General features: G+C 35.2%; 1 protein-coding gene across 2 annotated transcripts in view; it reads right to left on the reverse strand.

The window, feature by feature from the left end:
• Nucleotides 1-16,977, reverse strand: part of LOC132159763 (low-density lipoprotein receptor-related protein 1B-like) — a 283,789-nt gene that overhangs the window by 234,616 nt on the left and 32,196 nt on the right. For both annotated transcript variants that reach the window (XM_059569364.1, XM_059569363.1), the window contains exon 2: nucleotides 5,665-5,778. In XM_059569364.1, coding sequence (XP_059425347.1) covers nucleotides 5,665-5,778 — 114 coding nt within the window. The remainder of the gene's footprint in view (nucleotides 1-5,664; nucleotides 5,779-16,977) is intronic.

Genomic DNA, 16,977 nt, shown 5'->3' on the forward strand with positions numbered 1-16,977 from the left:
AAATAGGAGAATTGTTTAAAAATATCCTCTCAGTGTCTCTCGCTCTTTCTCTCAGGGCCTCCGGATCTCCAGAGAGGTTCAAAAGTATCTAGGCAGCAGAAGTCAAGATGGAACCTGGAAGATACTGAGGGTGATGTAACCTCATTAATGCAGCATTTTCTATTGTTTTAGTATCTCTCTGACGGCTTCAACCACAGCCGCCCTCCAGCACGACGGCGTGTTAGAAGGGGGTCTCGCTTAAAGACTAATTATGAAGGAATTCTTTTGAATCCAACAGCATAGAGGCACAGACATTCCAAAAATTTCTAAAATAAGTGATTTGTTTTTATTTTACATGCATACTTGCTGTATGAGTTGGGGTCCTCATGAATTAAACTAACTAACTGACTAACTAACTCAAGTTTTAAAAATTAAAAATCTATCAAAAATTTTAATAGTTATATATAATGAAATAAATAAATGTAAATTTATATACGTTGTTTTTAAATTTCATAAAACAAAAACTTCAATTAAAAACAAATAAATTGAAAATACACAATAAAATAAATTATATAATGCACAATTCATTATAATTATAATGTATACAAACCGTTATAATTTAGTTTAAATATGTAAATTATAGTTTTTTTTCACATAACAAGAAACACAAGTTACATAATAAGATACATTTTTTAAGTAACAAGTAAAATTATGCATTACTTTTACATTTACAAGAAAAAAAGTTACTCAAAGTTACTTTTTCAAAGTAACGCCAGTAACTTTGTTTTCCCCTTTATTTACTGATTTTTATTTTTATTTTTTTTTATACATATACATATATACACACACAAACACACACAATTTAAATAAATAAAATAAACATTATATACACACTTTTTAGGGAGTAATGCAACATTGCAATGCATTACTTTTAAAAGTAACTGGTTCAGAAAGTAAAGATCTGTTTTAAAATTTTCACATGATAATACAAAATAAATACATTAAATAATGTTTGTGTTTATATATAAACACAAACATTATAAATTAATAAATATAAATTATATATAAAAATATATACAAACACAAAGAAAAAATATTCTTTTTTTTTCATTTACATTTTTAAAATTTTATATTTATTTATTATATATACACATATAAAATAACAGCATTAGGGTTGCACTTTATTTTACAGTACGTGTACTTACAGTGTATTTATCTAAGAAAGTTCTGGTAATGCAAGGTAAGGTTCAGGGGTAGGTTCAGGGTTAGTACCTAGTTATTACATAGTTATTGTAATTACTATAAATAGTACATAGTATGTACATGAGGAACAAGACTGCAAAATAAAGTGCTACCAGCATTAGAGTAAAGAGAGACTTCTTTCAAGGCTCTTTCATCCACACAAACTGCCCAAATTTCAATTTCTGCTTGTGTTTATTGTTTTTGAAAATGGATTACACACTAATCTTGTGTGATTAACGGGATTAATATTAAGAGAACGGCAAGATGGAAAACCACAGATGGTCGTTCACAGACGAGAGATGACAAACTGATCAAAGGAACCACGGCAGTGCGTTTGTTGACGTGCAATGAGAAAAGTCAGAAACTACTTTATGCAGTTGCACTTAATGTACAAGAAAAAGCTCATTTTGAGTTCGACAGTGTGCAGAGACAACATTCGCTATAAAATTCTCATATTTATTTAAAGGAGCTTGGTAATTGCCAAACTGTCAGGAATAATGAGTAAGGTGCATTTATTTGGAAAAAAAAAAAAAAACTGACAATAACTATAACTTTAAAATAACACGTTGACTATGTTAACGTGCAACTGGCAACTGGCAAGGCAACTGACCTCCACTGTGATTTCCTCTAATCTCATAAAAGCCTTGTCAGGAATATTTCTTCCTGCATACACTGATTTTCCAAAGATATATCATTGCATACTATTTAAAAAAAAGATAATTTGCAGCCTGTCATACGTACAAAAGCTGTCTCATCTCTTTATCCTCTCAGAATCGGTGCAATCGAGGACTGTACTGTGTGAAAAACCGCACAATACTTCAGGCAACAATTCCTTCAATTAATGCTTCATCGTTTATCCCAGGCTCAGTATTTCTCATCCAGCAATATTTATGAGTGCATTTCCTGTTTTTACTGAAGCATTTTGGAAACCGATTAATTTTATAATAGGAACGTGAAGTGTGATTGTTTAGTGTTGAAATCTCTTTGACCCTGGCAAAAATTAAATGCAACTTGGCAGAAAGTGTAAAACTCTTTTTAAAAAAAAAATATTTATATGAATGTGCATCTTAATTGTTCACTTTTGATCAGTTTGTGGTTTTGGTACAATGTTGAATCTGAACATGTCCTTCAAAAACCCCTTAAAGTTTACATACCTAGGTGTGCTATTTGATCGCAATCTTTCCTTAGAAAGCCACTTTTCTAGCATTTGTAAAACTGCATTTTTCCATCTCAAAAATATATCTAAATTACGGCCTATGCTCTCAATGTCAAATGCAGAAATGTTAATCCATGCATTTATGACACATTTATGGTGGCTGTTCTGCAAAGCTTAGTAAACAAACTACAGCTAGTCCAAAATGCAGCAGCAAGAGTTCTTACTAGAACCAGGAAGTATGACCATATTAGCCCGGTCCTGTCAACACTGCACTGGCTCCCTATCAAACATTGTATAGATTTTAAAATATTGCGTATTACTTATAAAGCCCTGAATGGTTTATCACCTCAGTATTTGAATGAGCTCCTTTTACATTATAATTCTCCACATCCGCTGCGTTCTCAAAACTCAGGCAATTTGATAATACCTAGAATATCAAAATCAACTGCGGGCGGCAGATCTTTTTCCTATTTGGCGCCTAAACTCTGGAATAGTCTAGATTAAAGACCCATCTCTTTAACCTGGCATACACATAACATACTAATATGCTTTTAATATCCAAATCCGTTAAAGGATTTTTAGGCTGCATTAATTAGGTAAACCGGAACTGGGAACACTTCCCATAACACCCTATGTACTTGCTACATCATTAGAAGAATGGCATCTACGCTAATATTTGTCTGTTTCTCTCTTGTTCCGAGGTCACCGTGGCCACCAGCTCCAGTCTGTGTCCAGATCAGAGGGTCACTGCAGTCACCCGGATCCAGTACGTATCCAGACCAGATGGTGGATTGGCACCTAGAAAGGACCTCTACATCCCTGAAAGACAGCGTAGACCAGGACAACTAGAGCACCAGATACAGATCCCCTGTAAAGACCTTGTCTCAGACGACCACCAGGACAAGATCACAGGAAACAGATGATTCTTCTGCACAATCTGACTTTGCTGCAGCATGGAATTGAACTACTGGTTTCGTCTGGTCAGAGGAGAACTGGCCCCCCAACTGAGCCTGGTTTCTCCCAAGGTTTTTTCTCCATTCTGTCACCGATGGAGTTTCGGTTCCTTGCCGCTGTCGACTCTGGCTTGCTTAGTTGGGGTCACTTCATCTACAGCGATATCGTTGACTTGATTGCAAATAAATGCACAGACACTATTTAAACTGAACAGAGATGACATCACTGAATTCAATGATGAACTGCCTTTAACTATCATTTTGCATTATTGACACAATGTTTTCCTAATGAATGTTGTTAAGTTGCTTTGACGCAATGTATTTTGTTTAAAGCGCTATATAAATAAAGGAGACTTGACTTGACATATTTACTTGATGCCCATATAGGTTATGACAGGGGTTTTCAAACTGTGGGTCGCGACCCACTTGTGGGTCACAGAATGGAACAAGGTGGGTCGCACAAAGTCACTTGGCTGCAGCTAAATTTGCGTTTCAATAAAAACACACACACACACACTCACACAGTTCAGTCTAGGGCTGCACGAATGTGACGAGTGGGGCGGGGCCGAGAGCCGTGGAGTGATTGGGAAATGAGCGACACCTGCAACACTCACCGGTCTCGAGAACCCCGGAGGAGATAGGAAGTATACAAAAGAGGAGCGACGACAGTGAAGGACGAGAGAGGCCACTGGGTGGCGTCTGTACTTCCCGGTCAGAGAGCACCTGTCCATCAAAAGCTCACTATCCAATCAGAGTAGATCACTGTTAACACCACCCCCATGAGATGTTTGTGTCAAAACACCAAACGAAAAACTGCGAAACGTAAGCGAAATCTGTAGCAATGAATTCAGAATCCACGATTAGCGAAAACGAATCTTTGAAAAACATTAACAAAGAATGAAGCATATTTGAAGAGCCTGTTAAATTTGTGCGACTGAGTTAATTTTTTTTTCATTTTCATAGTGTTTTTCTTCTTTTGTAATGGCATATTTTTGATAGTTTCTGAAAAAGTTACGTTCAGTTTTATAAAGTTTCGTTCATTATTATTGAAACAAATGTAATTCCATAAGCAGGGCACAAATGCAGGATTAATTGTAACACTACAAGATTTAAACATTTCCACATAACAAAATGTACAAAAGTTCGCAATATTTCCTTGATGTATCATCTCTGTTTAGAGAAAAATTTGCCAAAGTTCAGAAGTCTTTTGAAGATATTGCTGAACATTTATTTAACCATCACAAAAATAAATATATATTTTTTTATTATTATTTAAAATGGGACACATCTGTTTATTATAATTTTTTACCAATTTCACAATTATTTTAATCTCAAAACTGTGTTAGATAGCTCTGCTTTGCTTCTCATGCTTTTCTAAATAAGTGTTGGATTGTGCTCCGTTCTCGCCGACACAAACGGAAGATCATGAATGCATTTTCTGCAACAAAACACAGCAGCGCAGATTACAGTTCACTAGAGTGAGCCTGCTTCACATTTTTATGGACACTACATATTTTAACGTCTGTAAACAAAAATTAAAACTGAAATATTAGTAGTGAAAATTTGTTATTTTTATTAAATACTTAATTTCTGTCATCAAACTTTTAAGATTAGGCTTAAAGTAATGTCAATCGTTTTCTTATTTTTTTATATATATATATTTTGGTGGGTCGTGAAATAGATTACACTTGTCTAGGTGGGTCGTAGAATGGAAAAGTTTGGGAACCACTGGGTTATGATATGTATGAGGACATAGGATGGGAAATGTAAATGTTGAAAAATATTTGTAAAAAATGATATATTGTACAGTAAATTATATGTTTTTTTTTATATTTAAAAATACTTTTCTTAAAAAATATATGTTTTGTAAATTGTTTTATATATATATATATATATATATATATATATATATATATATATATATATATATATATATATATAATCTATATTTTAAAGAAATGAGTTTGTTACAGAAAGAAAAAGATAAAATGATATTTTTTTATAAAATATGCTTTTAAAAATGTAAATGTATGTTAGATAAATTAGCATATATGTATAATAAAACAAATAATTTGTAAAGTTATGTTATTTTTAATAAAAGTATATGATAAACAAATAATGGGGTTGTATATATATATATATATATATATATATATATATATATATATATATATATTAAAGTAATACATTTAAAATATATGAACAATGAATAAGTGAATTATTAAACAAACAAATAAATACTTTTCCAAATATACATAAATGTACAGAATTAGATAAATGAAATAATGAAAGAAAGTGAATAAGTGGTGTGATGTGCTGTGCTAATGGACTCACATATGGTTGGTGTTTCATCAGAGCCGTCGGGGCAGTCGAGCTCCCCGTCACACAGCCAGCTCTCAGAAACACAGCTGCGGCCGTCCGCACACAGATATTCCTCCACGTCACACGCTTGAGGAAGAGCGCAGAGCAGGGTGGAGAGATGAAAAATGAGACCGCATGAATGAGATGTTAAAGCCTGTTTCTCATGTTTGTGTTGAGTATGGATGTATTATCATAGAAAATGTTAAAGAAAACACAATTCTTTTGAAAATATGGTCATTTTCCAACTCCCCTAGAGTTAAACAGTTGAGTTTTACCATTTTTTGAATCCATTCAGCCGATCTCCGGGTCTGGCGGTAGCACTTTTAGCTTAGCTTAGCATAGGTCATTGAATCTGATTAGACCGTTAGCATTTCACTCAAAAAATGACCAAAGAGTTTCGTAATTTTTCCTATTTAAAACTAAACTCTTCTGTAGTTACATCATGTACTAAGACTGACAGAAAATGAAAAGCTGCAATTTTCTAGGCCGATATGGCTAGGCGCTATACTCTCATTCTGGCGTAATAATCAAGGAACTTTGCTGCAGTTCCATGGGTGCAGCAGGCGCAGTGATATTACAAACCACCTGAAAATAGTCTACAGCTAGTTTGTGTAGTCGCAGCAATAGCAAGAGTTGCTGGGGATTATTTCAGGCGCTGTGTATTATCACTGTGCCTGCTGTAGAGGGTGTCATAGGAGTGGATTTTCAAATCTCTCCCGTCCCACTCCCACAAAAAGTAAATCCTGTCCCGTCCCAATCCCACAAAAAAACTGGGGGAAAATCCTGTCCGGTTTCAACCCTGGAAGAATGACTCCCATTCCCTCCCACTACCGTATTGTATTTTTTTGGGGGGGGGTCTGTTAGTTACAGTAAAATACAGTACAGATCACGTCATTTAGTTAACAACTCTAGTTAAATAAATATTCTAAATGTAGTTTTTTTTTATTTCATTGAACTGAAAGCCATCTTACATTGCACACACATTCAATTTCATGTAAATCATCCATGCTAACACACTTTTTTATTTTGAACATAGACATTTCACTCTCTATAGATTTGTTTTTCATACACAGAGTTTCCAAGTTTCTCGCTCAAGTTCACATGACCAAGAAGGCAGAAACCGCATCTTGTTTGCTTTAATTATTTTACAGATGCACAACGTTTCGTTGTTATTCTGAGTGCACACAAAACAACGTAGGTCATTCACTTAACCAGCCACACCAAATCAAACAAGAGGAGAGTATAAAGAGACAGGGCAAGTAGAATTGAGTTCAAAATTAAAATATAAGCCAACAGTTTATAGTTTATTCATTTAAAAGTTAGGCTATATTTCTGTATAAAGTTGGGGATCAGAGTGTTATTACGGTTCCCGGTCCCGCCCACTCCTGCTGAAATTTTTTCCAGTCCCGTCCAAATCCCGTGATTAATAGTGATTTTGTTTCTAATCCCACAGAATTCGTGTGGGATTCCCTTGACCCGCGGGAGACCTGAAAAAATGATCTAGCCTGCTGCACCCATGGTACTGAAGCAAAGTTCCGTGATTACTACGCTGGAATGATAGTATAGTTCCTAGCCATACAGAAGAGTCAAGTTTTAAATAGGAAATACATCGAAACTCTTTGATCATTTTTGAGCGAGATGCTAATGGTCTAATCAGATTCAATGATCTATGCTAAGCTAAGCTAAAAGTGCTACCACCAAACCCAGAGATCGTCTGCATCGATTCAAAAACTGTAAAACTCAACTGTTTAACTCTAGGGGAGTTGGAAAATGAGTCGATTATCAAAAATAGTGGCGTGTTCCTTTAATGCTGGATGTGGGTTGACAGTAAAATGAAAGATTCAGATTATGAGTGAGTGATACTCAAATGTTTTACACTGGATGTCAAGAGTAGACACACATTTAACAACAGCAACAAAATTATAAAGAAATATTATAAATTATATATATATATATATATATAAATATATACGCACACATAGGAATTTGAATATAAAATGTACGCACATTAAAGTAAAAAAATAAATGAAAATAATTGAATTCATGTATTTAAAATATTTTACATATATTATTAATTAAAGTAGTAATTCATGATTGTTATTTAGCTTTTAGGAAGTCCATGATCACACACTCAATTTAGAACAAACTACAGACAGACAGACAAATAGATAGATAGATATATAGATAGATTTGGGGGAAATTGTAATAATAATCCATATACTGTATACTATCGTGAAAGCACTTCCTCAGATTTAAGTAAGTGTGGTCTTGTCGTCTGCTCTCCTCTCGAGTGTTCAAAGATAACACATGGTCTTTCATTCGCCCAAATTCTTAAAAACCAATAGCCTCAAGTAGCTTGCAATCTACTAAAAAGTGCTCACTCTTTTTTTATCCATGATGCATTAGTGTTTCACCAATAACCAAATAACACACCGACTGCTACAAACACTTCACAAAGGTCCTCGGCCTAAACCCAAACAATCCCGACATCCATTTGAATTACTTTCTATCCTTATTTGCGTTGCAGTAAACAATCCCAGAGAGAAGCAGCAGGGACGGAGCCAACAAAGTGTAGAGACGGGTTTGGTACATCAGACGGTGTTTTAAAAGTGGTTGAAAGGCTCAAAAGGAGAAGCCAGGATCCTTTTAAGCTGGGAAAAATGTGCGTATTTCCATAACAGAACGTCATGAAGATGGGCGCGTAATAGAGGCGCGTTAGCGGCCTCCTGCTGAGCGGATTGGGCAGGACGTTTGATGCGTGAAAGCAGCATGCCTTATGATTACAGCGGCTCCAAACTACAATTCCAAATTGCTCTCGAGGAGATGACAAGGAAGTCGAGACAGGAAGTTCAAAGGAAATATCCTGTTCGTTTGGCCCTGAGCGCTAAGGAACACGGAAACATGTTTTGGACTCGCGCTCTGGTAATGTGAAGAGTCAAAGCCAATATACGCAAACACAGAACTGTATTTAAATGGGGAAACCTGTAACAGTCTGGTTGTGGTAAAAAGCAGCTGATATACGAGTGATTTTTTCAGCAGCTGCTTTACTGCGTGAACACATTTAAGGAGTTTTGTGATTCACTGGCAGTTCAGGGTGAGATGGATTCAGTTTGTGGTACAGTCTCGTATATGCTTTTTATATAAACACAGTGAATATAAACTGTCACAGTTGACAGCATAATTGCTGCTGTTTACACCATAGCTATGCGAGTTAACATCACAGCCATGATCTTTTTATGCAATAAGTGGTTTTTGTATTGAACATTTAAGGTCACTTTTATATTATCAAAGACAGTAGACAGTAAAATCATAGCAATAGTTCATAATCTCATCAATCCTTATTGCCACAAAACAAAGCCCTTCCAAATCCCTAAATACAGTTTTCCACTCTAAATATCCCATGAAACTTAGAAAACATTGTTACTTTAAAGTTATATTGGACTGCGAATCCTGTTTCTTTTTAAATATACTCATAGTATTCATCTATTCCTCTATATCTCCAACCAGGCTTCATTTCTCCTCATTATATACTGCAGCTAAAAACAATCTGCTCAATTCCCACTGAAAATCCGTCACGGCTAACATGTAAAAGACATAATGAACCCAACCCATAATCCTGAAAAAAAATGCATTAATTCTAAAGCACAATGTAAAAAATCTATGCAAACATATTAATAGGCCTTCATTATTAGTCCCGCCTAAATTTCAAACAAACTCTTCCATTATTCTCCCCAGATAATCAAGATATTACCTCACACAACACAAACCAGGCCCTTAAACATGAGCCGACACACACACACAAACACTCCTCGCCAAGAAAACATGAATAATTCATCAGCTTATCTTAAAATTCAGTGTGGCTTTTTTACACATTATGCCTAATGTGATTCTGCTCACAGTTCTCCGTCACTCCGCGCCTGCTTGTTTTGTACCTGGGAAAATACGGCATGCTGAACGCGTCCCTGACAGCTGCTTTGGAAATATATTTTATGGGAATGTGTGAAATATAGATGCAAAAGCAGCTTCGAATGATGAACATTCACACCGGCGGGTATCAAAATGCGAATCTCGGCGTGCATTTTCCAATAAATCAAGAGCGTTTCTTGTTTGTATGAAGCGAAGAAGTCTTCAAATGACGTTCTGAGGCAGACTTTCCTGACAAGCTAAGTATTGCCATCAGTCACACATAGTGCATTTATTGGATAAAGTATCAATGATTGATTCGAGTTTTCAACGCTCATACTATAAATAAAATCGTCCGAATGTTGACCATCCTTGTGAATCGAGTGCTTTAATGCAACGCTATTGACCCACGACCAGACATATGGAGGAAGATCTTCACTCCTGCTTGTGCCAAGAGTAACTGTCCTAAAAGACTATTAGCTTTTTTTCGGTTTTAATGTTTAACTTCACTGTGAATTGATCATATTTACTTTCTTAAAGTGTGTTAAGATTTTATTCAGGAATATATATATCTCCTTAAACAAGTTATATAAAGTAAAGAGGGGTGTTTTTCTGTTTTCCCTACAGTTTTAATATATATGCAACAGATTTGTTTATTAAAGTGTTATTACTAAGCATATTGAGGTAGAAGATATAGAGCCTATTACAATGCAACAATAATAAGGTATACAGGAAGGTCAAAGGTCACAGAATTTATTATTATTATTATTTAAATCATTAGGGTAAATAATAGGTTCATTTTGAAATCTATTCATAGCAACCATGAGCAACATAGTAAAACCCACTCTGAACTCCTTAGCAACTGCATATTTATCCATTAGAAACTACAAACATCTTAGTATGACAGTTTTTGCGTGACTAAGTTTTTGAAACATTTGTTTAAATATAAACAAGAAATAAATAAATGTATAGTAAATGTAATTACATACATGTACTTGACATTATTAAACATGATAAATAAATGAACACACACACACACACACACACATATAAAGATACCTATATTTTAATTATTATAAAATGTGCAAAATTGGTCTAATAAAATATGAAAAATATATATTTGTATAGATATATTAATACTTTAAAATACTGATATTAATAAATATTGACAAATAATAATTGATAATAATGTTAATAATAATAATAAGTTATTTATAATTTATAATAAATCCAAGACATAATAAATTCATGGCACCTTAAAGACCTTTAACATTGCATTTGGAGAACGATAATAATAATAAATAACTATATTTTCTATAAAATAATGCTAATTTATTTCAAATAAATATGAATAATGTGTATTAATATTAATTAATACATTATGACATATATTTTAATACTGCTACTACTACAATAAATAAATAAATAGAAAGATCATACAAAATAAAACTACAAACATGTAGGATAAACAACATAAATAGAGTCAACTTTCATAGAAATGAGAATGTTTTCTAACTTGATGGCGCATTTCATGCAGCCCAGTAAAGCCGTCATTTCTTCATCTGTACAGCTGTAAAACACTCCTGAGATAATCTGCCGCTTTTTTTAACAAGGTGCGAGTGAGTGACATTTAATGAGCACTGGCTCATCCAGATCTGGGTATTTAATTAAACCGCGCTGTTCCGTCAACCTGTTCCGTCAACCTGCCCTCGCGCTCCACACATTAACTCCGGCTCGGCGCGCGCCGCCGATGATGAACGGCTCCAGCCATTGTGCCGCAGAGATGTTTGCAATTTCTCTCTTGCGTGATTAATCAATCCCAAATGCGCATAAACTCGTTCAATTACGCCGCGTGCGTGGGGCCCATATTGATCGTTTTATTTCTGAAATAAGTGGGAAGGACGTAGGCTCGCTGCCAGCTCTTAATTATGAAACATCATTCGCGGTCCCCATAGAGATGTGACACAGTAATAAGGAACGAGTCTTGAGCTCCCAAACTTCTGGCAGAAAAAAAACTAAAAAAAAAAAAATTATTTAAACTGACTTTAAAAACGGAGAGCAAGTAATACAAGGGTGTAGTATAGATTCTTATTGGACATCAAAGTCTGTTTGCAACGTTAATAACGCAAGACTCAGTTTCAATAATGCGCAGTGTGAACTCAGCATAGGCTTACGTAAAGTTTTGTTTGCCTTATAGGCCTAGTTGTAGGCTAATAAACAAAATGGCAAATTCAGTATTAATAAAAAAGGGCAAAACTAAGAAAAAGTGTGCAATTTATTTATTTATTTAACCAGGAAAGAAGACTCACTGAGATTAAAATCTCTTTTACGGGAGTGTCCTGGCCAAGATAGGCAGCTGAGTTTACATAGACAATTTTCCAAATGTTGTTTACAAATGCAAACAAACTTATAAAGATCATAAAACATAGCAGTTAGACAGTGTATGTGTGTTATAGGTATGTTGGTAACCTCTGGTTACAACAAACAAACAATGTAATTTTAAATATTTAATAACCTAAATTAAACATAAAAACTATATAATGAATAAATAAATAATATACATAAATACACAACACACAATCTGTGTATATACATTAATATATATATATATATATATATATATATATATATACATACATCCATCCGTCCATCCATCCATACATACATAAAACTGGTGGTCTCAGACATTTGCACTCCACTCAGAACTCCAATTCAGCTGCCTAAAAAAAACATGAATTTTATTTCATTCTAAACCTCTTTTTCATGAAAAGTTGTGTTTTGGGGGGCCTCTGTACATTGCTAGTTCAGTTAACCCAGCTTGAAAATAATTTGACAATAATTTTCTCTACACTTCTCCTTCCATCTCAAAGCTGTTTTCATGCTAATAAGTTTTGAAGGTTGGAAAAAGTGTGATTTGCTTAAACTAAACCCGTGCTTCAAGAGTCACTTGAAATGTCATCTCTGCATTTCTCAGGGTCAGTCAAGCTGTCTGCTCGACTGAAAGTCATCATGAGCTTCATAAACACGCTCTCACAATAACTTGCAAGAGCTTAAGCAAAAAAAAAAAAAAAACATTGTGGAATGAGAAGACGAGTCCTTGGACGCTCTTTTATCAGTACAGTCTACATCACAGTGCATTCTGGCTTTGTGAAATGACAAGATCCAGCCTCGCCAGCTGTCTTCATTCTACAAGTCTGAATCTGAAGCACAAAGTCTGAAGCGTTTTTCTCTTATCACAGATGTCACCACAAAAACCTCCGGTGGAGGCGCCAAAAGGAAATAAAAAGAGTTCAATGCAACGATTTTGCATCCATTGTCCTGAGATTTTATCTCTTTCTTTAGATATCTGAATTACTTTTATCTTTGCAAAGACAGATTTGCAAATGAAACATCATATTTTTTGCCCTTTATTAGATAAGTACTTCTTGTGCCTTCCTGTTCACTTTAATAAGCGTTTAGCTGTGGCTTTTACTTGTGGATTCTGATTGGCTGAGCCTTTGTGAACTCAAGAGACCATCTCGCTTCAGTTTCCAAAACGTTTCTGAATCGTACGGTTTCATAATGGGGCTATATTATCATAAAATAGCGGTGCTTCATAGTGCGTACAATATTTCACTCTCACTGGGACATCCTGAGTGGAATGATTCAGCTGGAATAGAAAACAATTAATTAATTTAATATCACATTCAACTGGGCTTTTTAAAAGAATCTCACAAAGGGGCTCAGATGTATTGTGAACAGCATTTCTGCTGCTAAGGCTAAGTATTAAAGTGTGACTGAATTAATTCAATGTTAAACTGTCATTTGTTGAGGAGAGAATTCAGAAAATTCATTCAGAAGGCGGGGCTTCCTGCGATTGAGCGGCCATATTGAGCATTGCATTTTCCCAATTTAAAACTATACGAGTTACACGTCTTGGGTATTCTATAGTTTTTGACCCAGAATAGCTTAAAAACCACATACTGTAAAAAAAATAAAATAAAATGCAAAACATCCCAGAACACCTTAACATCCCAATAGCATCATGAAAAATAAAACAACCAAGAGCACCACCCAAAAAAAAACACCTTTATAACAGAAACATGCTAAAAACTATTTAGAACACCACCCAAAAAGCACATAAAACACATTAGCAACCCCATAGCTACATGCTAGAAACCACTCAGAACACCACCCAAAAACACCTAAACACCTTAGCAAACTCACAGCAACATGCTAAAACAACCCAGAACACCACTCAAAAAACTAAAACACCTCAACAACTCCATAGCAACATGCTATAACCACTCAGAACACCACCCAAAACACCTTAAAGACCTTAGCAACCCAATAATAACATGCTAAAAAAACACATTCAGAACACCACCCAAAACACCTTAGCAACCCCATAGCAAAATGCTAAAAACCACCCAGAACACCACCAAAAAAAAAAAAAAAATCACCTGAAACACCTAACGAATCACACAGCAACGTTCCAAACACAACCCTGGACACACCCACAAAACAACCCCATAGCAACCTTAGCAACTCCATAGCAACATGATAAAACAACCCAGAACATCACCCACAAAACAACTGAAGCACCCTAACCATAGCAACATGCTAAAACAACCCAGAACATCACCCACAAAAACAAATAAAACACCTTAGCAATATCAGAGCAAAATGTTAAAAGCCACTCAGAACACCACTCAAAAAAACTAAAACACCTTAACAACTCCATAGCAACATGCTAGAACCACTCAGAACACCACCCAAAACACCTTAAAGACCTTAGCAACCCAATAACAACATGCTAAAAAAACACATTCAGAACACCACCCAAAACACCTTAGCAACCCCATAGCAAAATGCTAAAAACCACTCAGAACACCACAAATAAATAAATAAATAAATAAAAATAAAAATAAAAAAATCACCTGAAACACCTTAGGAATCTCACAGCAACGTTCCAAACACAACCCTGGACACACCCACAAAACAACCCCATAGCAACCTTAGCAACTCCACAGCAACGTGCTAAAAAACACATTCAGATCACCACACAAAAAACACCTAAAACCCCTTAGCAACCCCATAGCAACATGCTACAAACCACTCAGAACACCACAAAAAAACACCTTAACAACCCCACAGCAACATGCTAAAAACCACTCAGAACACCACTAAAAAAAAACCTTAACAACCTCACAGCAACAAGCTAAAAACCACTCAGAACACCACTCAAAAAAACACCTTAACAACCCCACAGCAACATGCTAAAAACCACTCAGAACACCACTAAAAAAACACCTTAACAACCTCACAGCAACATGCTAAAACTGCTCAGAACACCACACAAAAACACCTAAACAACTTAGCAACCTCACCGCAACATGCTAAAACAACCCAGAACACCATTAAAAAAACGAAAACACCTTAACAACCCCACAGCAACATGCTAAAACAACCCAGAACACCATTAAAAAAAACGAAAACACCTTAACAACCCCACAGCAACATGCTACAACAACCCAGAACACCACTCAAAAAAACGAAAACACCTTAACAACCCCACTGCAACATGCTAAAACAACCCAGAACACCACCCAAAAAACACATAAAACACCCTAACCATAGCAACATGCTAAAACAACCCAGAACACCACCCAAAAAACACATAAAACACCTTAGCAATATCAGAGCAAAATGTTAAAAGCCACTCAGAACATCACTCAAAAACACATAAAACATTTTATCAACCCTCACAGCTACCAGTTAAAAATCACTCAGAACACCACCCAAAAAAGACCTAAAACATCTTAACCACAGCATCATGTTAAATACAACATAGAACAAGCTACAGTAGCAACTACCTGGCACATGTGCTAAAAACAACCCAGAAGAACATAGCAACCCCACAGCAACATGATACACTGCTGAAAACTACAAAGGAACCCTACTGAGGAACCCGTTACAGAAACTGTAATGGTTTCCCCTACAAATACCATAACAGCCATTAGAAACCATCAACAATTAACAATTAAAACCATTTAAATTGTAACCTGTAGTGTTTTGAGATATATCCCATTACGATTCAATGTTTTTAACAAGCCACCAATAGAAGGTGAGCAATTATTAGTAGAGACCCACCGTAGATATGTATAGGTAGGTGACACATTCAACTACTCCAGACACGCAGACACGTCCGCCATCTTGAAATCGGCCATTCCAAATATGTGATTTCTAGAATATTGCACCTTTATGATGTCATTAACTCAATGAAGTCCCCAAAAGAGGCTTGCTGTATATAAAAAAAATAAATAAATTGTGCGAGAGCACAGGATAACGGGGAGAATCTCAATGGGCAATCGGTTCAACAATGCAGCTGGAATTGCTCACCAGTTCAGCGCTGCTCTGTCTTGGCATACAGTGTCTTGACGTTTGAGGAAATTTGAACTTAAATCCTGCAGTGACCAAACCTCTCATCAGCAGAACTTTTTTAAAAAAAGCTAGACTAATCTTTGCTGAGGAGCATGTTGTATGGACAGAGAAGAACTGCTTCAAAGTTTAATTGTTGGTTTTCACAAGCCAACAATAGAAGGTGACAAATTGCCACCATAGATATGTATAGATGCCACAGAGTATAGAGTGTATGGATAGAGTATAGAGTATAAAGACCCACCATAGGTATATATGGATACCTCAATTTTACGCAGCCTCTAGTTATAAAAACCACTGAAGTTTTAATTCCTGAAGAAACTGGATAAACTTTTACAGGTCAAGATGTGTTTGTTTGTGTTTTTAGTAACTCAATATTCCAGGTTTTTAAGCTATAGTACCTTTTAAATGTTAAGTGTTTAATTGTTAGCTAATGGCTACGTCTTGTTGCATTGTATTCATTTAGCAAAGTCATCTGCTGAAGTCTCCTGCAGATATAGATATTTATAATGCGTATAACTATAGTTGAAGATCAACATGACAAGGCAACATGACATTCGAGTATGATGGCCAATAGAAACAATCGCTAATAGGGCATCTACACACACACACACACACACACACACACACACATACATTGTGTCACATGTATATATACACATACATTACAGTTTTCATTAAAACCAATACAATTCCCATTATAACCAGTAAACCCATTACATAGGAGGGTAAAACCACCCAGAACACATTAGAAACCACAAATCAGCATGCTAAAATTAAACAGCAGATGTTATATATTATTTTTTTTTATTACCAATTAATTACAGTTACTGAACAAGTTCAGTCTTTACTTTTAATTTAAATAAAATCCAATCATTAGGAGAAGAAAAATACATCATGATAACCGTCAAATTTAAATAAAAAAATTAACTTTTTTTTTTCCTGCAAAAATAACTCATTTAT

The sequence above is a fragment of the Carassius carassius genome, chromosome 16 (assembly GCF_963082965.1).
Source record: "Carassius carassius chromosome 16, fCarCar2.1, whole genome shotgun sequence".
Lineage (NCBI taxonomy): Eukaryota > Metazoa > Chordata > Actinopteri > Cypriniformes > Cyprinidae > Carassius > Carassius carassius.